This window comes from Macaca mulatta, chromosome 13 (assembly GCF_049350105.2).
Source record: "Macaca mulatta isolate MMU2019108-1 chromosome 13, T2T-MMU8v2.0, whole genome shotgun sequence".
In the NCBI taxonomy this organism is placed as follows: Eukaryota; Metazoa; Chordata; class Mammalia; order Primates; family Cercopithecidae; genus Macaca; species Macaca mulatta.
In genome coordinates this window covers 97,213,759-97,240,190 of record NC_133418.1, presented here as the reverse complement: position 1 = coordinate 97,240,190, position 26,432 = coordinate 97,213,759, and the positions used below count along the sequence as shown (strand labels likewise).

Sequence of the window (26,432 nt, the reverse complement as noted above, 5' to 3'; positions counted from 1 at the left end):
GGTGCTGCACATCACCCCACACATGGCCGTGAGGATATAGGATAGAGTCCATTTAGTATTAGGACAGTGGAGAAGACCCTGGGGCAGATGAGTACTTTTCCTTCATCGACTTGGATTTGAGGAGAGCCTGTTGGGTGGGTCCTGGCTAGAAAGAGTGAGACAGCCTCCCTCAGACTCCCCCTGTGCTTGAGTGGTTGCCTCACAGGCTGTCACTTAACCCTCCTCACCACTTCCCAGGGTGGGAAAGGAAAGGGCAGATGGGGGACAGCTGATGAAATAGGCAGACACAAGCGTGTGTTCCTCAAAGGCAAAGCCAAGGTCAACAGAGCTGGGCCAACTTGGGCTGCAGCTGCAGGCCCTGCTCTTTGCAGGGTTTCAGCTTCCTCTTCTCTCCTTGACTCTCTCCTAATAATTTAAATGGGGTTCTTTCTCAGAGCACCAGAGCCAGCGGCTGATACTTTGTGTTAGAATTTACCCACAACTATCCACTTGTGTTGCTCTTTAACCTGCAGCCAAAGACAAAAGAAGATGTCCTTGGCTGCTGGAACGCGTGCAGTGAGGGCACCCAGGAGTGGGTTGTTCTGAGACTCTGCTCCCACCAGACCATACTTTCTGTGTGCTCTTCCAGGAGGAAATGGATCCAGCCAGAAGGATCAGAGAGTGTCAGAAGATCTGGAAACTTCCTCTGTAGGGCCAAAGCCTCAAAATATGCCATTCTATTCTGGGGAATGCCATTTCTATTCAGGGCTCCATCCATCAAATAGAAATGGGACTCTAGGCTACTTTCCCATCTCCCAGGGATTTGGATGCCTAGAACACAAAAATTCTTTTAATCTTCTAAGTTAAAAAAAAAAATAAAAAATAAAAAAGATTCTGGGACAGGTGCAGTGGTTCACTCCTGTAATCCCAGCAGTTTGGGAGGCCGAGGTGGGCAGATCACTTGACGCTAGGAGTTGGAGACCAGCCTGGACAACATAGTAAGACCCTATCTCTCCAAAAAAAAAAAAAAAAAAAAACACACACACAACAACAGCTGGGTGTGGTGTTTCATGCCTATAGTCCCAGTTACTTGGGAGGCTGAGGTGAGAGGATCATCTGAGCCCAGGGAGATAGGGAGATTGAGGCTGCAGTGAGCCATCATTGCACTACTGCACTCCAGCCTGGACAACAGAGTGAGACCCAGTCAAAAAAAAAAAAAAAAGATTCTATAAGGGGGAAAAGAGAAGGCACATCAAGTCCTTGACAAAAGGAAATTTGCTAAATATTACACTCAAACTAGCTTAATAATGAACAACTGTACCTTCATCATAAGTTGCAAAGAACTTTGTCATACTAAATCCATACTTCGACACTGTATATTCACTCAAAAGGCTTTATAAGGAAAATCCAAGTATATTTAGACCCCCACATCAGTTATAATCATCATAATTTACTGAACACTTATCATGTGTCAGGCCCTGTACTAGGTGACTTAAATGAATTATCATATTTCATCATCACAAGAACCCTAAGAGACTGAATCTATTATTATCCCAATTTTATAGATAGAGACGCTGAGGCACAGAGGGTTTTCTTTTTTTTTTGAAACAGAGTCTTGCTGCATTGCCCAGGCTGGAGTGCAGTAGCACGATCTCAGCTCACTGCAACCTCTGCCTCCCTGGCCCAAGTGATTCTCTGAGGCACAGAGGTTTAAATAACTTGTCCAGGCAGGGCGCTGTAGCTCATGCCTATAATCCCAGCACTTTGGGAGACGGAGGCAGGCAGATCACGAGGTCAAGAGATGGAGACCAGCCTGGCCAACATGGGGAAACCCCATCTCTACTAAAAATACAAAAATTAGCCAGGTGTGGTGGTGCGCACCTATAATCCCAGCTACTTGGGAGGCTGAGGCAGCAGAATTGCTTGAACCAGGGAGGCAGAGTTTGCAGTGAGCCGGGATTGTGCCACTGCACTCTAGCCTGGCGACAGAGCGAGACTCTATCTCAAAACAAAACAGAACAGAACAGAACAAAACAAAACAAAAACAACTTGTCCAAGGACACAGAGATAGTAAGTGATGACGCCATGGTATTGAGCTGGTTTCCCTGATTTGGAGCCTGTGCTCATAACCAGCTGAAAACTTCATATACACAAATACAGAATTTAGGGGGATAGAATCCTTAAAAATACAAAAGGTTTGCTAGAATGTTCTCTAAACCCCAAATTTCCCCATAATTTCAGTAAATAAGACCTATGGCTGGGCGCAGTGTGGCTTACGCCTGTAATTTTAACACTTTGGGAGGCCAAGCTAGGAGGGTCACTTGAGCCCAGGAGTTCAAGACCAGTCTAGGCAACATAGTTAGGCCCTGTCTCTACAAAAAAAATTTTTTAAAGTTAGCTGGGTGTGGTGGCACATGCCTGCAGTCCCAGCTCCTTGGGAGGCTGAGATAGGAGGATTGCTTGAGCCCAGGAGTTCAAGGCTGCAGTGAGCCAAGATGGCACCACTGCACTCCAGCCTGGACAGCAGAGTGGGACCTTGTCTCAAACAAACAAACAAACAAAAAAACCACCATAATTTTCTCTTTTTAGATTTATTTTGAGATAGAGTCTTGCTCTGTTGCCCAGCCTGGAGTGCAGTGGTGCCATCTTGGCTCACTGCAACCTCTACCTCCTGGGTTCAAGCAATTCTCCTGCCACAGCCTCTCAAGCAGCTGGGATTAAAGGCATGTGCCACCATGCCCGGCTAGTTTTTGTATTTTTAGTAGAGATGGGGTTTCACCATGTTGGCCAGGCTGGTCTTAAACTCCTGACCTCAAGTGATCCGCCCACCTTGTCCTCCCAAAGTGCTGAGGTTACAGGTGTGAGCCACTGTGCCCAGCCCATAATTTTATTTTCTGAAATTTGTTTTAAGGAACAGACATTTTGAATGCAACATATGGATTTTTGCTTTGTGGGAAGGCACACATCTAAACCTTTCACCCAGTCGGTTAATTCTGATATGATTAATTCTGTTAATAATGAATGATTATTTTCTTATTGGTATTGAATAACCACATTTAGAAAGAAGCCTAGGCAAGGTGGTTTATAATTTAAGTATGAATCTTCTAATTACACACTTGTTTGTATATATTCATGCATAATCAAATTGAATCAAATGGACAGCCTGAAAGAATGAGATTATAGTGTTAGTGTGGTAGAGCAGGAGTTGGGGGCATTCTTCTTGCATTAGCCATCAACTTGATTTATAGACATTTTATCTCATTAACCTTTAAGTCATAGAGCTAATTAGTGGCTCTGGGAACTGCAAAACACACTTGAAGCAATCATGTAGCTCTTTAACTTCGCCATGCACCAGATTAAACTGGACCCAATTATTCCAAATCATGGAAGACATCTTTTGAAAGACTTTGCCTCCTTCATTTCAAATGGATCGCTGGGATGAATATCATACTTGATGATAACCCAGATTTCCTTTTCTAGCTGCATGCCATATTGTGTTAAAACCATCTGAATGCTTCAAAAGCTCTTGCTTCACAAAGAGACACATATATGCAGATCGGTGTGATTATTCCTGTTTGGGTAAAGTTGTCCCAGGACCCTATGAAGGGTGTCACCCTAAGGATAGCACTGCTGACCTTTCACCTGCAGGGAGCCATGCTGGGACCCAGATTGTTCAGGAGGCTGCCATCTTGAAAATGGAGATGGTTGCTTGGCACTCATAGACCTATAGGCATCCTTTTGTTTTCACTTCCCTGTTCTTATTTCTGGGATAGAAGCCCTCACAAAACTGTGACAAAGACCCAGACCCTGAAGCCTAAGTAGACACAGCCTTTCTTCTCTTTCCAGCCTTCTGATGGGAGGATTTTGAACTTCTTGGCTCCCCGTTTCTTGTGGCTGAATTAAAGTAATGCCTAGGGCCAGGCGTGGTGGCTTACGCCTGTTATCCCAGAACTTTGGGAGGCCGAGGTGGGTGGATCACTTGAGGTCGGGACTTTGAGACCTGCCTGGCCAACATGATGAAACCTTGTCTCTACTAAAAATACAAAAATTAGGGCTGGGCGCGGTGGCTCACGCCTGTAATCCCAGCACTTTGGGAGGCCGAGACGGGTGGATCACGAGGTCAGGAGATCGAGACCATCCTGACTGACACGGTGAAACCCCGTCTCTACTAAAAATACAAAAATTAGCCGGGCGCGGTGGCGGGCGCCTGTAGTCCCAGCTACTTGGAAGGCTGAGGCAGGAGAATGGCGGGAACCCGGGAAGGTGGAGCTTGCAGTGAGTGGAGATCGCGCCACTGCACTCCAGTCTGGGCGACAGAGCGAGACTCCGTCTCAAAAAAATAATAATAATAATAAAAATCAGTCAGATATGGTGGCACACACCTGTAATCCCAGCTACTTGGGAGGCTGAGGCAGGAGAATTGTTTGAACTTGGGAGGTGGAGGTTGCAGTGAGCCTGAGATTGCACCACTGCACTCTAGCCTGGGCAACAGAGCGAGACTATGTCTCAAAAAAAAAAAAAAAAAGTAATGGCTAGGATGAAATGATGAGAGAAATCTAACAGGCTAATTAATTTACCTAAGACAGGGCATAAAGCTACTTTCTGGATGGATAATGGGCTGGGTGCAGTTGCTGCGTGGACTTTGGGTAAGAAAAATGGCCACCTGTCCAAGACGCTTAGTAAAGACTGACATTGTTTTTAGGGCATTTGGAGTTCAACTTAGTTTCTTTTGAATAGGACACCACAAAAGATGAACCTTCTTAAGGGAGGAAGAAGGCTCAGGCTTATTCAACTTACAGTTCAAATAATTTCCTGATGGAGGAAAGGGATTTGGGTAGAAACCCCTAAGATGATGACTTACAGTGGGGTTTTCTGAATTCTCATGTTCTTAGAACAGGACTGTGAAGTGTAGGAAGCAGAGGCCTGTGGGGTGCAGTCTTATCAGATGGGGGGCTTCACCTCCACTGGACATGTGAGTGAAGCTAAAGTTTCTTTTGGGCCTGATTTTGCATGAAGAACAAGTCCCAGTGTCAGGGGACACCAAACTTTAATTTCTTTCTTGGATTTAGTTTGAAAATGGACTAGATTGTTAACATACAGAGGAATTTTTGTGTGGGTTCTTGCTCCTTAAATGCCAAGCTGATGTTCTAATGCCTTTTGACATGTCTCCTGCTGAGTGACTCAGCCCTGGCCTCATGGACCCTCCACAGACTCTCCCTCCCTCAGGGGTGCAGGTGTGTCCCCACCTCAGATTGGAGGCCAGGAAACTAACCACAATCTCCTGGCTATGAGACCTGGCTCCTGCCTTGGAGGCAAAACAGGGTGAAATACAGGCAGGCAGGATCCCAAACCACAGAAGCTCAAGTTAGGTCATTCTTGTGAACATGACAACTTGCTGTCTCTCTAGGTCAACAAAAAGAGACACAGATCCATTTGAAAATGGCCTTAAAAGACTAAGAACGTGGCCGGGCGTGGTGGCTCATGCTTGTAATCCCAGCACCCTGGGAGGCCGAGGCAGGTGGATCTCCTGAGGTCAGGGGTTTGAGACCAGCCTAACCAACATGGTGAAACTCCGTCTCTCCTAAAAATAAAAAAATTTAGCCAGGCGTGGTGATGGACACCTGTAATTCCAGTTACTGGGGAGATTGAGGCAGGAGAATCTCTCGAACCCGGGAGGTGGAGGTTGCAGTGAGACCAGATCACACCATTGCACTCCAGCTTGGGCAACAAGAGTGAAACTCTGTCTCAAACAAACAAACGAACAAACAACAACAACAAAAAAACTAAGAACGTGCATGATTATTGTTGCCATTGAGTGCCATTCCAAAGCAACCGAGAAAGTTAATTAGCCATTCCCTTCCACAAGCCAACAGAGGTGCTAGAGGACATTTATACTCTCTATAGCAGGAACATTGAGTACAAGGAGTTTAAATCACTTATCCAACAGCCAGGGAGTACAATGTCAGATTCTTGTTCCCTATTCACATGCAGCTGGCATCTTTGGGGGAACTGCACACTGGGCAGGAACCATCTTTCAAAGCCCCTGGAAAAGCTGCAGAGGCACTCACAGGATCATCCCTCTCTAGGACAGTCTCTCTGGGACAGTTAGAAATGAGGTGGAGGCGCCAGGCGCGGTGACTCAGCCTGTAATCCCAGCACTTGGGGAGGCTGAGGTGGGTGGATTGCATGAGGTCAGGAGTTCGAGACCAGCGTGGCCAGCATGGTGAAACCCTGTCTCTATTAAAAATACAAAAAATTAGCCAGTCGTGGTGGCACACCCCTGTAGTCCTAGCTACCCAGGAGGTTGAGGCAGAAGAATTGCTTGAACCCGGGAGGTGGAGGTTGCAGTGAGCCAAGATCGTGCCACTGCACTCCAGCCTGGGCGACAGAGGAACAGGCTGGGTGACAGAGACTCCTTCTCAAAAAAAAAAAAAAAAAAAAAAAAAAAAAATGAGGTTGAGGATCAGGATCAGTGCAGAGGAAAGAGTAATCGAAAATTATTACTCCTCTGAAATAATTCTTGGGAACTTTGCCATGGCTGGTGTGGCTCCGAATGTGGTCATTTTTCCTTAAACATGGGATCCAGCCCAAGGCAGAAGTAGATGAATCCTTGGGAATGCACAATTACTATTCATTCAGTTCACTGTGGGAATCAAGCAAATGAAATTGCCTGATGAGAAAAACAACACTGCCTTAAGAAGCACTCTGTCATGTTCACAGTGCATTTAAAATAACTATTAGGAAAGAGGGCCTGGCAATGTGAAGAATGTCAGAAATCTTCAGCCCAATTTGTTCCTAGGGGATGATGAAAATGGGTATATTTTGGCTGAAATTCTAACTTCAACTCTCAGGGCTACTCAGAAAGTCTGGCTAAGCTACATATAGGAAAAACGAACAGATTTTTTTTTTTTTTCTTTTCTAGACTGGCACCCCTGAGACTTAGGAATAATAATCACTTCAGATATGAGTGATTGATCCATTCCTCTAAGGCTAGTTAATAACAAACATTGCCGGGCGCGGTGGCTCAAGCCTGTAATCCTAGCACTTTGGGAGGCTGAGACGGGCGGATCACGAGGTCAGGAGATCGAGACCATCCTGGCTAACATGGTGAAACCCCGTCTCTACTAAAAATACAAAAAATTAGCCGGGCGAGGTGGCGGGCGCCTGTAGTCCCAGCTACACGGGAGGCTGAGGCAGGAGAATGGCGTAAACCCGGGAGGCGGAGCTTGCAGTGAGCTGAGATCCGGCCACTGCACTCCAGCCCGGGCGACAGAGCGAGACTCTGTCTCAACAACAACAACAAAAAAATAACAAACATTGTGTGTTCTTTGTAGTATCTAACATTTGCCCAACCTGCTTATAGCACATGGAATTTGGACTGAACCCACAAGACACACACTGGTTGCCTTTGACCCTGGGATAGGGCTTACTGACATCTATTTTGAATGGAGGGAAGAATGGAGTACTAGAATGGATACTGGGTGAATTAAATTCTACCCACTATAAGCCGTGTTTGAGGCAGCTCATGGGATCACTCTTATAGACCACATGAGTTATTTCTGGGCCTGGGGCTTCTCTGGGCGCCCGCCTCCCCACTGGTTGGCTCAGCCCCTGGTCCTTAGAAGACCTTCCTGAGAGGCCAGTGTATCTTCTTGGCTACATTTCTATACAGTCTTTTAATATTCACACATGAGACAACTTAACACACTGCTGCCTCACATGGCCATGAGTTCTGTTGTGTGCCAGCATCAGGACCAATCTTGTCTTGGACAGGGGGGCTAAAAAGACCTTTGCCCTAGTAGTTAGCATCAAGTCATGGTAGTGGCCAGCCCCAGGCTGGCCTCATGCTCTGGCTCTAGAAACTGGACTCTTACTTCATCCATTCATTTGAGAAATATTTATTGAGCATCTATTGTATGTCAGATACTGTACTAGGCCTACAAGTAGAGCACTAACTAAAAGAGATAAAAATGTCTGCCCGGCCAGGCGCAGTGGCTCATGCCTGTAATCCCAGCACTTTGGGAGGCCGAGGCGGGTGGATCATGAGGTCAGGAGATTGAGACCATCTTGACCAACATGTTGAAATCCCGTCTCTACTAAAATACAAAAAATTGCCAGGTGCGAAGTCTCATGCCTGTAATCCCAGCACTTCAGGAGGCTGAGGCAGGTGGATCACCTGAGGTGCGGAGTTTGAGAACAGCTTGACCAACATGGTGAAGCCCCGTCTCTACTAAAAATACAAAATTAGCTGGGTGTGGTGGTGTTTGCCTGTAATCTCAGCTACTCGGGAGGCTGAGACAGGAGAATTGCTTGAACCTGGGAGGCGGAGGTTGTGGTGAGCCAAGATGGCGCCATTGCACTCCAGCCTGGGCAACAAGAGTGAAAAGAAAGAAAAAGAAAAAAAGAAAACAAAATTAGCTGGGTGTGGTGGCAGGCATCTGTAGTCCCAGCTACTTGGGAGGCTGAGGCAGGGGAATCGCTTGAACCCAGGAGGTGGAGGTTGCAGTGAGCTGAGATTGCACCACTGTACTTCAGCCTGGTGACAAAGCAAGACTCCGTCTCAAGGAAAAAAAAAAAAGATGTCTGCCCTTCTTTAAATTCTACTCTATTTTAGGGAACTGAATCTTGTTCTCTCATTGCCAAGTTTCAGTCTTGGTTCTCCAATCATAAGTCACTTCTTCCATAACGATGTTTCTCAAACTTTAATGTGAATACAAATCATCTGGGGATCTTGTTAAAATGCAGATTCTGGCTGGGGACAGTGACTCACGTGTGTAATTCCAGCACTTTGGGAGGCCAAGGTGGGAGGATTGCTTGAGCCCCCAGGAGTTGGAGACCAGCCTGGGCAGTATAGCAAAAGCCCATCTCTACAAAAAATACAAAAATTAGCTGGACATGGTGGCAAATGCCTGTGGTCCCAGGCACTTGGGAGGCTGAGACAGGAGGATTGCTTGAGCACAGGAGTTCAAGGCTGCAGTGAACCAAGATTGCACTACTGCACTGCAGCTTGGGTGACAGAGTGAGACCCTGTCTGGGAAAAAAAAAAAAAAAAAGATTCTCATTCAGTAGGTCTGGGGTGGGACCTGAAATTCAACATTCCTAACAAGCTCCCAAATAATATTGCGTTGCTGCTAGGGATGCTGCCTGGATTGCACTTTATTTTATTTTGGGGACGGAATCTGGCTCTGTCGTAGAGCCTGGAGTGCAGTGGTGCAATCTTGGCTTCCTGCAGCCTCGGGCTCTGGGTTCAAGCGATTCTCCTGCCTTAGCCTCCCGAGTAACTGAGAGTACGGGCGCATGCCACCACGTCTGGCTAATTTTTGTATTTTTAGTAGAGACGGGGTTTCACCATGTTGGCCAGGCTGGTCTTCAATTCCTGACCTCAAGTGATCTGCCTGCCTCGACCTCCCGAAGTGCTGTGATTACAGGCGTGAGCCACCGCGCCTGGTCTGGATGACACTTTAGTAGTCAGGATGTACAGCTGGCAGCATCAAAGAGCTTGTTAGATGTGCAGAATCTCAGGCCTCACTTCAGACCACTGGCTCAGAGTCAGCCCTTCAACTCGATCCCCAGGTGCTGAGAAACAGTGATCTAGAACAATGACTCTCAAGGCACACGGAACATCAGGAGCACCGGTGAGCGTTACAAAGTGCCCCTAGCCGCCCCCCATTCTCCACCCACTGAATCATGTTATTTGGCCGTGGGCACCCCAGGTGATTCTCACGGGTATCATGTTTGAAAATATCAGAGTTTTAGGAGGACTAAAATCCTCCCAGGTTCCTGTGACATCGCAAAGGAAAAAGACTTAGGAATGATCTGACGATCATCACCTGAGATTGTGGGCGCCTCCGAAGTTACAACACAAGTCCCAGATCAGAAACTGAGGCGGGGCTTGCCCAGTGTCACGTGCCTGGCAATACGCGGCTGCCTCCGGCGCATGCGCAGTTCCTCTCTGCAAGGCCTTGCAGCCCCGCTCTCACCCACCGCAGGAATGCCTCTCCCTGACCAAGACACAAACCTTTTTCCCTCCTCCAGCCGACAGTTGCTGCCCATTATCTCTAAAGCGCCACACCCTCATAGGTGCTGGACTCCCACAAATGCCATCCTCTCCCTACCCCTGTCACTGACCAATCAAGCCACATGTTTAACTGGTTGACTCTCCCCCAAAGCCCAATGCTGTCAGCCTTTTGATGCTGTTTGCGTCTCTTCTTGGGGCAGGTGAGGTATGTGGGTGGGAAGGGTATTGTCTGCTGGACTTGCATTCATCTTTCAGGAAGGCAATTAAGTTTCCTGCTTTGGGTCTTCTATTCAGAACCTCTTCTTTTTGTGGGTTCTACAGCTTTCTGGAATGTATGTGAACACCTCCTCTCTTGGCTTACAACTTCAAGACTTCCTCATTCTTTCAAACTGGCCACTTTGTCCTTTCCCCTCCCTACCCAGATAGGTGCTGCTCACCAAGTGGTGTGAGTTGAGCACACCTGGAACTGAAGAGTGTTTGACAGGGGGTTTAACCTGTCCATGAATCCCAGTATTTTACAATCTTGGCATACGTTAGAATATCCTGAGGAGTTTAGAAAACTCAAAGTCCAGACTACACTCAGATAAATTATTCTGATTTTTTTTTTTTTAACAAAAATAGGGGCGGGGGCTCACTATGTTGCCCAGGCTGGTCTTGAACACCTGACCTCTAGAGATCTTCCCACCTCAGCCTCCCAAAGTGCTGAGATTAGAGGCATGAACTGCTGCACCTGGCCTGCACCCAGATAAATTAAATTAGAAACACTGGGGGTGAGAAACAGGCATAAAGAGTTTATGGCCGGGTGCAGCCTGGGCTATGCCTGTAATCCTAGCACTTTGGGAGGCTGAGGCGGGTGGATCACGAGAGGTCAGGAGTTTGAGACTAGCGTGCCCAACATGGCAAAACCCCCATCTCTACAAAATGAGCCAGGTATGGTGATGCATGCCTGTAATCCCAGCACTTTGGGAGGCCAAGGCAGGCAGATCACTTGAAGTCAGGAGTTTGAGACCAGCCTGGCCAACATGGTGAAACCCCATCTCTACTAAAATTACCAAAAAAAAAATATATATATATATATATTAGCTAGGCATAGTGGCATGTACCTGTAATCCCAACTACTCAGGAGGCTGAGGCAGAAGAATCACTTGAACTCAGGAGGTGGAGATTACAGTGAGCTGAGATGCGCCACTGTACTCCTGCCTGAGTGACACAGTAAAACTCTGTCTCAAAAAAAGAAGTTGATAAAATTCCCTAGGTGATCCCATTGTACAGCCAACGTTGAGGCCCCCCAGAAAGTGCAGGTAAAGTTGTTTGTGGATGGGCATAAGTGCATTTTCTTCTGGAAAAGCTAAGCCATACCTCTCAGCTGATTCTCAAAGAGGTATACAACACCCTCCTCCTCTCTTCTTCAAAAAAGGCTCACTGACAATAAGGAGGAACTTGCCAGTTGTTAAGGAAACACCAAATACATGTGTTAACTAAATAAATAGGCATGAACATGCAGAGCAAGAAAAGTGTCTATTGTTCTCAAGGGGCCTTTGGGTGGGATGGGAAAGTCACTGCCACTCTCCCAGCTAAGTGGGAAAATGGCTGATTTTAGATGCTGCCACTGCAGAAATCTGATTACTTAACTCTTGAGCCTTCCCGCTGCCCACAGAACTAAGCCTGACTCCCAGCTATAACACTGTGGTTCTTTCATTGCCTAGCCTCAGTCATCCTTTCTAACTCACCTCCCTTACTTCATCCCACATTCTAGCCCCAAGAGGATGCTCATTGTGCATTTTTTAGATGCCTTTTTTTTAGGTGCCTTCCCCCAGTTGCTTCCACTCTGCCTGTCTCAGGTGGACCTGGGAGTGGAAGTGGGACTGAAGGGACAGAGAATAACTCAAGGCAGAGTCCCTTAGTAGAGAAGGTTCAGTCTGTATTTGTCGAAAATGTGAGTGGGATAGCAACCTTCTGTTAGGTGCTCCTGCTTGGGGGAGTAGGGGAGATTCAGAAGGCCTGGTCTTTGAGGGACTTAAGTCCCAGAGTAGGAGGCAGACCTGTGATCCAATGAGTGCAGGGAAGCTTAATGGATGCTCTGAGAGGAATCTGTGGAGGGGAGATGAGGGGTGGAATGCGGAATGCAGGGTCAGGAAAGGCTTCGTCCCTAAAGAGATTGGCACCCAGCAGCCTCAGTGAAATGAGATAGGACTGGATTAGGAGGGTGAGGTCAGATGATAGAGGCCATTGAATGCCAACTGGAGGACACCCACTACACACAGATTGAACCCAGTTAGTGGCCCCAGCTTCGCTCATCTTGCTCCCTCAGGTAGTCTTTGCTGTAATGCTAAGCCATTGAAGCAGACGGCCTGATTTTGAAGATGTCCCATCTGCCTGGTGGTGTCTGAGCTTGTAAAGGTACCAACTTTTCAGGAAGCCCCAGCTGTCTCCTGTAGCATCTTCCTCCTGCCACTACCCGTGTTCCCAGGCCCCTGGGGCAGGTCAGGGAGCCAGGATCACTGACTCCGTAGACAAGAACGGTGGCTGTACTTTCCAGTCACAAGTCAGGCAGGATGTAGGTGTGACAATGAGCTGGACGATGGGCAGTCAGGGGCCTGCCAGCACAGCAGAGGAGGAGGGGTATAGCTTCTAGATTCTCAGGTTTGAATTCCATCACTAAGTGCTGGGAATACGGTGTCTACCAACCCAATACAGATGCTGTGTATAGAGCCCTGACCCAGAGTAGATGTTCTCTTCCTCTATCTGCTTCTCTGGGCTGAGAATTTAGGTTAAACAGCTGGATCTTCTCCTCCCTGTACCACCCCCACCTCCCAAATACGGTGCCCCTTCTGTAAGGACTACACTTTTTCCATCTGGGCTGCCAGGATGCTCTAATTGTTATGCACTTTCCTCTAATAAGGCACAGAGGGCTCATTATGTAAATTCAAGGAAAAAAGCCCCAAATCATGAATTACATCTGTATTATAATAATAAACATTTTAACTAACACTTATCAACTGCCAGCTATATTAGGTGTAAATAACAGGTGGATGCAACATGAACTCCTGAGGCTAGAGAGTCACTGCCTCCACCCTACTCCTTCAAGAATTTCAAGAAACAGTTCATATGCTATCTCTTTGCTTCCTCTCCTGTATCCCCTCTCGAGACGGAGACTCCCTCTGTTGTCCAGGCTGGGGTTCAGTGCTGCGACCTCTGCTCCCGGGTTCAAGTGATTCTCCTGTCTCAGCGTCCCGAGTAGCTGGAATTACAGGTGCCCACCACCACATCTGGCTAATTTTGTTATTTTTTAGTAGAGACGGGGTTTCGCCGTGTTGGCCAGGCTGGTCTCAAACTTCTGACCTCAGGTGATCTACCCTCCTCGGCTTCCCAGAATACTGGGATTACAGGAGTGACCCACTGTACCTGGCTCTTTTCAAAAGCAAGCTTATACATTCTCCTGGATTCTGAAACTATTGACAATAATTAAAGTTAGTTTTTTTTTTTTTTTGCCATTTAAACATAAATATTAATGACTTAACACTTGTATGGTGCCTCTCACCTCAGATTCATTCATTCAACAGGTATTTAATAGATGTAGCAGGAATTGTTCTAGGAATCAGGGATACAGCAGGAAGGGAATAAGCTGAAGTTCTTTTTTTTAATTAAAAATTTTTTTTTAGAGACAGGTTTCACTGTTGCTCAGCATTCTGGTAGACAAAGACAATAGGGAAATCAACAAGTACAGAAGTAATACTAAACGGCAATAAGTGCTGTAGGGAAACATAAAGAAGAGTAAGGTGAATAGAAGTGAGGGCGGGGGCATGGAGTTTAGGACTGCTATTTGGCTGGACTAAAGTTAAAATTACTTTCTAAGGGACAGAAGAAGGACTCGAAATCATGTTCCTTGGCTTCCAGTCTTGTGTTCTTTTCTTATAAATCCTCTAAAGGAATTTCTCATATAAGAAACCGTATCCTCTTGAACATCGGAAGCTCTTTTTTGCCAATGCAAGGTAAGGAAGGATTTGGGCACGTGGAAGGTACTCAGTTGCTGGAGTCAGGTTATGGGAAGGTAAATATCAAGAATGATTAGAAGGAAAAAAAGTATTATAGGTACTAAGGAAAAGGACGATCTTAATTTTAAAAATTGAATTGTATGGAGAGCTGACTTTTTTTCCTCCTTATCTTCTTTGTGATGGCACAGAGAGCTGAATTTTCTTTAAAACAGTTTTATTACCTTTTTTTTTTTTTTTTTCAGATGGAGTCTCGCTTTGTCGCCCAGGCTGGAGTGCAGTGGTGCTATCTCGGCTCACTGCAACCTCCGCCTCCCGGGTTCAGCTAATTTTTGTATTTTTAGTAGAGACGGGATTCCGCTATGTTGGCCAGACTGGCCTCAATCTCCTGACCTCAAGTGATCTGCTTGCTTCAGCCTCCCAAAGGGCTGGGATTACAGGTGTGAGTCATGAAATTAAATCTTATTTCACATCTGTAGGAATATGTAGATACAAATCACAGATTAGGAAAAAAATTCAAAAGTCCTGATTATTAGTTGGGAAATGAGGTTACTGACGAAGTCCTTGGTGTTGGAGGAGCCCAGCTTCCTCACAGAGCCATGAGAAATTAATGACTGCAAACTGGTAAGTCCCAATGTCTACTGGGAAAGGCAGGAGTCTTTGGAGTCAGATAAAATCTAGGTTTAAATTCTGACTCTGCCACCTGGTAGTTATGTGATATTAGGCAAGTGATGTGAATGCTCTCAATCTGTTATTTGGCCTCTATGTCAGGAACTGTGCTAGGTGTTTGGATACAGAAGTTTGAGATGCGAAGGGTCCTGCCCTCCTAGAGATTCAACAGATAATTAAGGAAAGGTGGGCTTCCTAACGCCGAAGGGACTGAGAGTAGTGAGAGTAAGGCTTAACCAGGCGGAGACGGAGTTGGGTCGGGGGAGGCAACATTTTAAGAAAATATGCGAGGGGCTGATAGGCTGGAGCGGCCGAGGTCCAATACACAGTTGTTCTTGTGGGTCTAATGCAGGTGGTTGCGATTATTTTGTCAAACAAATATGAAAAGCACCTAACGCTGAAAGCACTTGACCCAGAAATAGGAGTCAGGGCCGGGGCGCGAACCCTGAGCTGTAAATCCCTTTCCATAAGGAAGAGGATTCCAACCTCCACTACGAAAAGAGCAAAACACACCTGCCGTAAGGAACGGAGGAACAAGTCAGACGATTGGGGGCAGGTTCCAGGCGGGGGGCGTGGCCTCGGCGACTGCCGGATGTCCTCTTCCGGAACTGGCCCGTGCCCCGGAAGCAGTTGTTGTTTGTTGGGGGCCTTTTGACCAGTGACGGAGACTGTCCAGGGGTGGTCACCATGTTCCTCTCCGTCGTCTTCTGTAAGTGGGGATGGAGGCGCCGGCAGGGGTTACGGTGAGGGTTGGGGGCCCGTGACAGGCAGGGCCCCGAAATGATGCGGGGAAGGATGTGCGAACAGGCCGGGAAGCTACAACTGCGGACTTTTCCAGGCCTTCAGGACCACAGCGCCCGGCATGCCCCGCGGCGCGCCTCCCTGCGCGGACGTGTGGGTGCCTGAGAAGGGGTCTGTGGTGTGTGGATTCAGTTGCCGTCCTCGCGGACTGTTGAGTCTGGCTCTGGGGCGTTTTTCTCCAGCCCGTGTTAGGAGAATCACTGCATGTCCGAAGGACATCCGAAGATTCTGAAGGACCTCAGAATTTGTAGCCCACCCATTTCGAACTCTAAAAATAAGGAAACCGCTCCCGAGAGGGGCAATGAATTGCCCGAGTACTAACGGCAGGGCAGTGAAAGAAGTCCTCGGGCTCCCGAGTCAATGCTCTTCCTTACACCTGGCTGAATTCCCAGTAAGATTTAGTGTCTGATTTTCACCACATGTGATGGTTGTTACTATTTGCAAAGATTAACTTGTCAAACAAGAAGCTTGCTGCAGTGCAAATACTTGCACTTTAGAAGAGGGAAAAAGTGGAGCAGGCATTACTTACTTTAGAAAGATTTAAAAAGTAGCCAGTCCAACAGACATGAAATTGTGCAAAATATTAAATCTAGAATTGTGTTGGTCTGATTGGCTCTTTTAACCTACCTTCTATAAAATCCTAAGGGGTTCCCTAATATATAGGGAATAGTTACTTGAGTGACACCTCATGGCGTATTTCATAAGTTAAATATTTTTTGTTATTACTGACATATAATGAACTGACATATAACTGAACTTTGCATAAGAAAGATACATTTATATTTTTATTTTCTTTTCCAACCTTTCCTGTCTACAAAAAAGTTGCCAAGAGCAAGTCAAAGTAAGTAAAGATTTTTCCTTTTTTAAACGTTACTTGTTTATGTTAGATTTGTTAAGTCTCGTTGCTCCCAGTACATCCTTATATGAAACTAAGCATTGGGCCTCGACTTCCTAAGAGTTGGTCTGTGGATTACTTAGTTGATAATTTTTTCTCTATGAACTCTTTCACAAAATATTTTCCCTCCTGCCCAACTGAGCTACTTCCGTGAGCATTGAAATACTTAAAGGAGCCTTTGCTGCTTTTCTAGTCCCAGGATTTGTGAGCTCACTGTCTGTTTCTAAACAAACCATTGGGCTGTGCTGTATTTGGACTACCACCACATTTCCATTTCCTCAAATTGAGGACCAGGGGCCATTTGTCTGGAGCTCACTACAGGAATCCAGAAGAACAAACTCTGCTTTGATTAAATCATAGAGTCTGCTTTAATGAGTTTTATAATCACTTGCATTCATGGTATAAGCATTTCAAAAATAGCCAAGATTAAAGATTCCATGCTGTACCAGAGAGACTAGAACTACCAAACTTGTATTTCAAAATAAATGTTGTAGACAATAACTGAAGATTTTGTGGTAAAAATAGGGAAGTTCTAAAGCAGCCTTTCCTTGCAACTCAAGACATTGAAAATCCTTAAAGCTAGTCGTTTGGATTAAAGTTAATGATAAACATGTATGTTAGCGCTTTCCCTCTCAGTATCTTTTAGTTATTCACGTAGCTTTCCCCACAGTCCAGTTATTTATGTCAGAATTCCCAACCCCCAGGATGTATAGGAATCCCTTGCCTTTGGTTTCTGTAGAGGTATATTCTGACTTTTTCTACCCTTGTGATGTATTTCATATATGTCTTGCCTGATCGACCTCATGTACCAGCTCACTAGGAGTACTGCTAGGAGTACTGTTAGCTCCTAGAGGACATAGACATAGACTTACAGAGCTTTGTATTTCCCAGAGTGCCTTCCACAGAGTAAGTGCTTAAGATTTGTTGAATCTGTGTTGAATGGATAATTATTGTCTATCTTAATTAGAAATAAATACTGTATGCCCCTTATGAGGCACTGTGCTGAATGTTGAAAGCAATGCAGTGATGTGTAATATAGTCTTAGATGCTTCCAGGTTGTTCTGGAATTACATGAGAAATAACATGGTCTACATGAGGAGACAAGACACATGAAAAAATAACAGACAGTACAGGTATTAAAAGATCTGGTGAGGCAAACATGGACTTTCTGCTTTGGATGACTGTAACTTAAATGAAATATGAAGGGGCACAAGGTTTTGCACATTAGCAACCTAAAAGCTTCAGTCCCTTTCTTTTTTTTTTTTTTTTTTTTTTTTGAGACGGAGTCTCGCTGTGTCGCCCGGGCTGGAGTGCAGTGGCCGGATCTCAGCTCACTGCAAGCTCCGCCTCCGGGGTTTACGCCATTCTCCTGCCTCAGCCTCCTGAGTAGCTGGGACTACAGGCGCCCGCCATCTCGCCCGGCTAGTTTTTTGTATTTTTTAGTAGAGACGGGGTTTCACCGTGTTAGCCAGGATGGTCTCGATCTCCTGACCTCGTGATCCACCCGTCTCGGCCTCCCAAAGTGCTGGGATTACAGGCTTGAGCCACCGCGCCCGGCCTCAGTCCCTTTCTTTTGGCCCTTCCTGATGATAATCATTTATGCCCCGAAGAGAGGGCTGTTCTGAGACAGCTATCTTTACCATTTCCTCACTAGCCAGCTGTGGTTACCAGTACTTTGATATTTTCCCCTTCCTGACTTCTGCTGCTCGTGAGGGTTGGATGTCTGAGGCTAGTCCCACCATGTGGCTTGATTGTTCTTATTGTTTTGGTTAGGTTGTTGTGAAGTAACTCTGTGTAGTGGAGCAAATCCTAGAGATATGAAACCATTGAAATTGTTTCATGGAAAACTTAGGCTGTCTTACAGCTGAACCTTCTTAGGGCCAAGTGATATCCCACAACTAATATTACCCTACAGAGTTCTCAAAATGTGCCATCCCCCCATGACTGATTTCAGTTTATTTCGTCAGCTCACACGTAACAGCATACTTTTTAATCTTAGAAACATTTTGGTGAGAATGGTGAGCCAAGCTGGGACAGGTTTCTGCTTCAACACCAAGAGAAACCGACTGAAGGAAAAACTGACTCTTTTGCATTATGATCCAGTTGGTAAGATCTGGGGAGGTTAATGCTTCCAAGGCCTGTTGCCCCCTTTGTAGGCTGAACATCTGAACATCTCTGGGAGTTTTTTTTAGCCTCTGATACTAGCATTCATTTAGTAAATAGGTATTGAATGATTATTATGATGCTATTTAACATCCCAGGTGCTGGGATGCACCAGGACACAAGACAGGTTAAGTCCCTGTATTCTTGGCACTTAGTCTAGTCTGACAGGGGGAGAAAAAATGACAAATTATAAGTGCTATGAGAGAAACAATCAGGATGCTGAGGTGTAGGATTAAGTTGGGGAGTGGTAGGGAAAGTCACATTAGATGGCTAAATCAGGGAAGGTCTCTCCAGGAGGAGATAGTTAACTGAGACCTGAAGGTGAGAAACCAGCTATGTAAAGAGAATAGGTGGTAGTGTTCTGGAAACAGACAAGTGTCTTGAGAAGGGGACGGTATGGTGTCCTGGCATCATCTGTTGAACAGTGGCTACTTTTTGGGTCCTGATATAAGTTACATGAATATGATTTCTATATATTAGTGCAGTGGGGGTAGGAAATTTGATTTTTCCATTTTTTTTTTTTTTTTTTTTTGAGACGGAGTCTCGCTCTGTCGCCCAGGCTGGAGTGCAGTGGCCAGATCTCAGCTCACTGCAAGCTCCGCCTCTCGGGTTCACGCCATTCTCCTGCCTCAGCCTCCCGAGTAGCTGGGACCACAGGCGCCGCCACCTCGCCCGGCTAATTTTTTGTGTTTTTAGTAGAGACGGGGTTTCGCCGTGTTAGCCAGGATGGTCTCGATCTCCTGACCTTGTGATCCGCCCGTCTCGGCCTCCCAAAGTGCTGGGATTACAGGCTTGAGCCACTGCGCCCGGCCTGATTTTTCCATTTTGTGCCATCCACTAAAATGCTGTACTATATGGTAACTTTAAATGGTCTCATTAGATGGAAGTATTTATCTAGAAGAGACAAATGTTCCCAAGGCCAGATTATCTGCTCACAAACAAAAATAGAGTCAGCACCTGATGCTGTTGGTGGACGCCTATCCTGTTTCTGGATTTTATGTGCAGATTTATGCAAAAATAGCAAACATGTTTTTACTTTTAGAGCTCTGGTTGTTCATTTCATTTTTGTGCTCTTTATAATTGTTTTTTTTTTTTTTTTTTTGAGACAGAGTCTCGCTCTGTCGCCCAGGCTAGAGTGCAGCGGCACGATCTCGGCTCACTGCAAGCTCCGCCTCCTGGGTTCACGCCATTCTGCTGCCTCAGCCTCCTGAGTAGCTGGGACTACAGGCACCTGCCACCATGCCTGGCTAATTTTTTTTTTTTTTGTATTTTTAATAGAGACGGGGTTTCACCGTGTTTGCCAGGATGGTCTCGATCTCCTGACCTTGTGATCCTCCCACCTCAGCCTCCCAAAGTGCTGGGATTACAGGCGTGAGCCACCGCGCCCGGCCTGTTTTTGTTTTTTAAATGGAGTCTTACTCTGTCGCCCAGGCTGGAGTGCAGTGGTGCAATCTCGGCTCACTGCAACCTCTGCCTCCTGGGTTCAAGTGATTCTTCTGCTTCATTCTTCCAAATAGCTGGGACTACAGGTGCGTGCCACCACACCTGGCTAACTTTTATGTTTTTAGTAGAGATAGAATTTCACCATGTTAGCCAGGCTGGTCTTGAACTCCTGCCCTCAGGTGATCCACCTGCCTCGGCCTCCCAAAGTTCTGGGATTACAGGCATGAGCCACCGCGCCCGGCCATCGCTTCTTAACAAGATAATGGCTGTAATAACACAAGCAGACATTTTTTAAAGGCTCTAAGAAGCACAATTGTCAGCTTAAAGTTTTGTGTTCCATCCTTTAACAGAAATAAAATTCCTTGCTGTTTTTTATGGTGTTCAAATTTCTGTTTATTCATTATCACAGTAAAAAGGGAATTCTAGGTTTGTACCTGATGATAAGGAGTCTGAATTTCAGGGTGATTCCTCATATGGTGGAAAAATGAGGAGGTTTGCTGTTGGATTGATAAGGTTTAGAATTGGATTGGTATGTTTTACTCCCTCTGATTTCTTTGTGTCAGCTGGTGAAAAGTCAAAGGGATGAACTTTACAATAAAGTAAGTGTTTTTCTACCATATTTCTCTCTTTTTTTTTTTTTTTTGAGATGGAGTCTCACTCTGTCGCCCAGGCTGGAGTGCAGTGGCCGGATCTCAGCTCACTGCAAGCTCCGCCTCCCGGGTTTACGCCGTTCTCCTGCCTCAGCCTCCCAAGTAGCTGAGACTACAGGCGCCCGCCACCTCGCCCAGCTAGTTTTTTGTATTGTTTTTTTTAGTAGAGACGGGGTTTCACCGTGTTAGCTAGGATGGTCTCGATCTCCTGACCTCGTGATCCGCCCGTCTTGGCCTCCCAAAGTGCTGGGATTACAGGCTTGAGCCACCGCGCCTGGCCTATTTCTCTCTCTTAGTAAAAGGTGAAAGATTTATACGAGCCGAAGAGAAACCAGAGTATATATATTTAACTCTGAGTTTATTTTTAGAAACTTGCACAACACTAATAAATATTGATTGAATAACCTTCTGTGATATTTTAAGTATTAAAAATGTATGTATTGGGCTTTTCATCCTTAGTATGGAGGTATTAGGAACTTAATATTTGTCAGTTTGATTTTAAGTTTTGAGATTGGGAAAGGATACAACCATAAACAGTTCTGATCGAAGTGGAAGAAAAGATTCACATACAAATTTCAAACAGATGCTTAGAACTTTTCTCAAAAGGAATGTCCTTAGCTTTGACAGCACAGCTTTGTCTTTTCTGAAGAAGAGAATGTTCTGGGATAGCAGACTTCCTGGCTTTCTGCCCACCTGCTGAATGCCCTGCAGGTGTTCGTGATGTTTGCCTCGGGGCCTGCCCCATTGCCCAGGGTACCAAATAGCTTGGCAGTTCTCCTAGCATGTTTTACTGTGATTAGTAAATTGTTAAGATTGAGGAAAATGATTATTCGTCTGCTTTATGAAGGAAATAGGTAAGGAAATGTGAAAAAAGTCCCAACTATTTGAGCATTTCATAATACAGTCTGTGGCAAGAAGCAGCTGCATATGCCTGTCCTTTCGAACTCCTTTTCCATGTATAAAACTAGATGCTAATTTCCGAAGAGGAAGGATTAAATGCTGAGGCATAAGCTTATTAAACTTTCGTAAATGTATTGAAGGTTTATCATAAAGAGAATGAACACTTGTCAGTTTTAATTCCTTGGATGACTAAACAAGACAATATATACTTTAATTGAAGCAGAATCGGTTTTGGTTAGATGTAGGGAGAGAACTTGACAGATTCATTCTTCTATGCATTAAGCATTAAATATTTTGACAGAAAATTCATGTTTACAATTGTGGGTAGCAGTGTGTCATTTCAACTCACTTAACACGTGTTGAATGTGCACTGTGTGTCCGGCAGCAACCTTGTGAGGGAGATAGTTATCTCTTCCACAGGGAAGAAAGCAGGGTAGAGTATTTTGAGAAATTTTCCCAGGGACTCATAGCTGATAAATGGTGGAGCCAGAGTTGGAACCCAGCCTTTCTCACTCCAAGTCCCTATTCTTTTTTTTTTTTTGAGATGGAGTCTCACTCTGTCGCCCAGGCTGGAGTGCAGTGACGCGATCTCGGCTCACTGCAAGCTCCACCTCCCGGGTCCACGCCATTCTCCTGCCTCAGCCTCCCAAGTAGCTGGGACTACAGGCGCCCGCCACCGCGCCCGGCTAATTTTTTTGTATTTTTAGTAGAGATGGGGTTTCACCATGTTAGCCAGGATGGTCTCAATCTCCTGACCTTGTGATCTGCCCGCCTTGGCCTCCCAAAGTGCTGGGATTACAGGCGTGACCCACCGCGCCCAGCAGTCCCTGTTCTTTAATTTTTTTAAAAAATAGAGATGGGGTCTCACTGTGTTGTCCAGGCTGGTCTCGAACTCCTGAGCTCAGGCAGTCTGCCCACCTTCGCTGTCCAAAGGATTGGGATTAGAGGCCTGATTGTAATCCCAAAGGCCTGAGCCATTGTGCTTGGCCCTTCTAATTTAAACAGTTTTTTTTTTTTTTTTTTTAAAGAGACAGTGTCTTTCCATGTTGCTCAGGCTGGTCTGGAACTCCTGTCCTCAAGTGATCCTCCTACCTCAGTCTCCCAAGTGCTGGGATTACGGGCATGAGCCACCATTCCTGGCCAAGTCCCTGTTCTGTCTCTTACATGGAGCCAAATTAATCTTTCTAAAACTTTTTTTTTTTTTCTTTTAAATCAAAACCTATCCCTGTGGTCAGGCCATGGATCCCCACTGTGAGACTCCTACCATCATCTAACCAGATGCCCATTCGTGGTTCATTTAATCCAAATGCTGATATGTCTTCAGGGACCAAACTTGACACTTTCCATGAGGCCTTCTGTCACCATTCCTGTCCCTTCTGACCTTTAGGGTCCTCTGGGGTTTACTGAACATTTGTGTGGGCACCTCATGATGTACTGATGTATTAAATCAGGGAGGAGTCTTACACTTTTGTAAACTCTACATTGCCTTGCACAGTTCTATGGTCTTAAATATTTATTCTTTGTGTTAAAGGAATAGGTGCAGTGAATGAATGAAAGAATCCTACTCCATATAGCCTTGCTCTACTAACCTTAATCAGTTACTCCTAGTCAGGGTCATTTAAATTGTCTCCAGATTGCTTTTCAGTGAGACAACTCTCCTACCCCCCGCCTTTTTTTAAACCAAGTTTTTAGTCCCTGTAGAAAACCATGGGGGAAATAGTTCTTTTAAATAATAACATTGATGAGAAACTGTTTTGGTTCTTTACTACCATCTTGTAATGCATTAATACATTGTAGTCATCCTTGGAGTTTTAGGAGGATCAATCCTACTTACATTTCACGTGGTTTGAAGTATGTTAAAAAGATCCCTTATGTACAGTGTATTAATATTATAGATAAAAATCTGTTGACAGGTTAATAGTTCTTAAATTCAGCTGCCCATCAATTGAGTTTTTGTTTTGTTTTGTTTTGTTTTTTTGAGACGGAGTCTTGCTCTGTTGCCCAGGCTGGAGTGCAGTGGCCGGATCTCGGCTCACTGCAAGCTCCGCCATTCTCCTGCCTCAGCCTCCCGAGCAGCTGGGACTACAGGCGCCCCCCACCTCGCCCGGCTAGTTTTTTGTATTTTTTAGTAGAGACGGGGTTTCACTGTGTTAGCCAGGATGGTCTCGATCTCCTGACCTCGTGATCCGCCCGTCTCGGCCTCCCAAAGTGCTGGGATTACAGGCTTGAGCCACCGCGTCCGGCCTCAAATTGAGGAGTTTTTAAAAAATGTAGACTTCCAGTCCAACTCTAGCCTTACTAAACCAGGATTAAGGTAGGAGTGGAGGGTGAGAATGGACTTAACTTAAATAAGGTAATTCTTAATCGTAGATAGCTTGGGAATCTTATATACAGAGTATCCATGTTGATTGTAGAAGGAAAAAGCTAAAATGTCTGTGTGATAGGGACAAGTGAGAAATTGTTAGGTCATAGTTGTTTAGGTCTTCCTTGGGTGATTGTTCCATTTCTGGTGTATTTTTGTTTTAGCAAGGAGGAAATAGGTAGGGGTGGGGTGTGTGTGTGTGTGTGTGTGTGTGTGTGTGTTTGTGTGTGAGAGAGAGAGAGAGAGAGAGACAGAGAATGTTGGAAGTTAATGGAGTGCCATAGGGCATTATAGAACTATGAAAGCCTTACTGCTCAGCATCTAGTCTTCAGTCATTTTTTTTTGAGATGGAGTTTCACTCTCGTTGCCCAGGCTGGAGTGCAATGGCATGATCTCAGCTCACTGCAACCTCTGCCTCCTGGGTCCAAGTGATTCTCCTGCCCCAGCCTCCCAAATAGCTGGGATTACAGGCATGTGTCATGCCTGGCTAATTTTGTAGTTTCAGTAGAGACAAGGTTTCTCCATGTTGGTCAGGCTGGTCTTGAACTCCCAACCTCAGGTGATCCGCCCACCTTGGCCTTCCAAAGTGCTGGGATTACAGGCGTGAGCCATCGTGCCCGGCTAGCCTTCAGTGTTTCATCCAGGCAGGTAGCACTTTGTTTCAGAGAACTGTACTCTGTGATATTTACAATAATGAGATTTTGGTTATGATGTTAATTATAGTACCAAACTAAAAACTCCATATTTGGGTGTATTAACCCATCTCTGGGAAGTAGAGGTTTAGTGTCTATTACTCTTCCAGACAGTGTGGTCCACTTGGTTCTTGCTGCTCTTTTTCTGGAGTCCAGCTCCCAGTCTGTCCTTGCTTACCTCCTGCAAGAGTGGACTTTAATTGGGTGAAAACATTGTTTTCCATTTTTGTCCCTAGTTTTCTTTCTTAATGTGAATATTTCTACATTAGTTTAAATAATGACTTGTGGGATACCAAGGATGTTGCTGATTAGCTAGTGGCCCTATAGCCATTTTCTCCAGTCTGCCCTGGCTCCTGGGATGGAGGAACTGAGTTTGCAAATCAGCTCCATCCTCATATCAAGAAATAGTAAAATAAGAGAAAGAAGAGGGCTTATGGTCTGATACATATTTTTTATAAAAATGTCGATGATACTTTATAATAATTTTCTGCTACAATTCTTTTTTTTCTCCCTCCATAGTGAAACAAAGAGTCCTCTTCGTGGAAGATAAAAAAATACGCTCCCTTTAACTGGTGGATTGAAAGTGACTTTGATTTATAAAGAGAAGACTGAGGGCGGGGATACTGATTCAGAAATCCTGTAGTGTGTAATAAAAGAAGAGGAAATGGCATGGAATCACTGCCTCCTGTGATTTGAAGGCCATTGTGAAGGAAAACAATGCAGTGAAAGAAAGTTCTTCATATTAGGACAGATATCATTGCATCACATTTATTTATCTTTCTGGGTATTTTTATAGCCCTTAATAAAAAATATTAAAATAGCCTATGCTATTGTGTCTTAGTGATGTTTTTCCACACTATTTGAGGTTTTAAAAATCAACCACATTACTAAAAAATAACCATTGTTTCATGTAATAAATGTTTCCATAACAACACTTATGTAAGAGTTTCCAGCCTGCTCCCTCTGTACTCAAGAGAAAAGGCAGAGTAACATTCCAGAGTGATCTTGAAGAAACTCCCATGTAATAACAAAGATGGCAAGGGGGACCAGGAATGACAAAAGAAGGAGCCTTGTAACACAAATCAAGAGAACTTCTATTTCTGATTTGTGCTTAATTAGGAAAAATGCCACTGGCCTGTATTTTCAAACCCAGGTCACCAAAGCAGTATCTAGGATTTTGTGGGACAGCTTTGGATTCCTTTATTCCCTAGATTTTTCTTTCCTTTTAAAATAAAAGAAGCTATAGTGTATTTCCATAAAGCCACTACTAAGACTTCTGAGGCATGGTGGTACCACACAGCTAACTAGCATGGAATTCTGGGAGCAATCCCTAATGTTCAGATAGGCACCTCTGTGCTGCCCAGAGCCATACACTTTCTTACTTGGGCTGTTGTTTCCCACAAGTTTTCAAAGTAGTTGTCCAGTTTTCTCCTTTGTCAAGTTCCTGGTTGAAAAGGATCTGCTCATTTTAAGCTCTGCTGGTTCACATCCTACCCCATTTAAAGCATTTGTGTGGGAGAATGATACCGTGCCCACCCTGACTACAAAATAAGAAGTTCCTTCTCCATGGCCCAAACCTGGCTCCGAGGGAAATGTACGAGCAGCTCTCTGGGGGTTTAGAGGAATTAGAGGCAGATAGTTGATGAGTCTTAGGGGCTTGTGGCCTCATGGTCAATCAGCTATTTTATGGCATCTTTTGATAAAGCTCTGGTTCAAAGCAATAATAGGTGAGATCTTGGCTCTTTTTAGGCTGAAACTGTACATAGTATTGAGTTATAAGAAAAATCACCTGCTCCTAGCTAAGCTGATGTAAAGGGTCTGTGACATGCATGAATTACTTTAAAAAAAGGAACTTACCTGGTTTAACA

General features: G+C 45.2%; 1 protein-coding gene and 2 long non-coding RNA genes across 5 annotated transcripts in view; 2 read left to right on the top strand and 1 right to left on the bottom strand.

Moving 5' to 3' along the window:
- LOC106992883 (uncharacterized) overlaps nucleotides 1–1,018 on the top strand; it is a 42,157-nt gene extending 41,139 nt beyond the window's left edge. Inside the window, exon 6 of one of the 3 annotated variants that reach the window (XR_013402905.1) lies at nucleotides 513–1,018. This is a non-coding gene — a long non-coding RNA (uncharacterized LOC106992883). The remainder of the gene's footprint in view (nucleotides 1–512) is intronic. The other 2 variants (XR_013402906.1, XR_003721807.2) reach the window with 2 other exon arrangements.
- Nucleotides 1–11,062, bottom strand: part of LOC144333836 (uncharacterized) — a 49,054-nt gene extending 37,992 nt beyond the window's left edge. Inside the window, exons 1-2 of the long non-coding RNA XR_013402923.1 lie at nucleotides 9,419–11,062; nucleotides 7,094–7,888 (exon numbers count right to left, since the gene is read on the bottom strand). This is a non-coding gene — a long non-coding RNA (uncharacterized LOC144333836). The remainder of the gene's footprint in view (nucleotides 1–7,093; nucleotides 7,889–9,418) is intronic.
- Nucleotides 11,063–15,329: 4,267 nt separating this feature from the next.
- On the top strand, nucleotides 15,330–25,389 carry MRPL33 (mitochondrial ribosomal protein L33). The gene is made up of 4 exons (NM_001193419.1): nucleotides 15,330–15,367; nucleotides 16,282–16,300; nucleotides 18,354–18,460; nucleotides 25,084–25,389. Exons 1-4 carry the CDS (start codon nucleotides 15,346–15,348, stop codon nucleotides 25,131–25,133), a joined length of 198 nt encoding a protein of 65 aa, NP_001180348.1. The 5' UTR covers nucleotides 15,330–15,345; the 3' UTR covers nucleotides 25,134–25,389.
- The last annotated feature ends 1,043 nt before the right edge of the window (nucleotides 25,390–26,432 follow it).

What these genes read in the sequence shown, in the direction of transcription:
- MRPL33 (NM_001193419.1), top strand. Translation starts at nt 15,346, where the DNA reads ATGTTCCTCTCCGTCGTCTTCT. An exon ending in TTTGCATTATGATCCAGTTG is followed by an intron (nt 18,461 to 25,083) that starts GTAAGATCTGGG and finishes CTCCCTCCATAG; the next exon opens with TGAAACAAAGAGTCCTCTTC.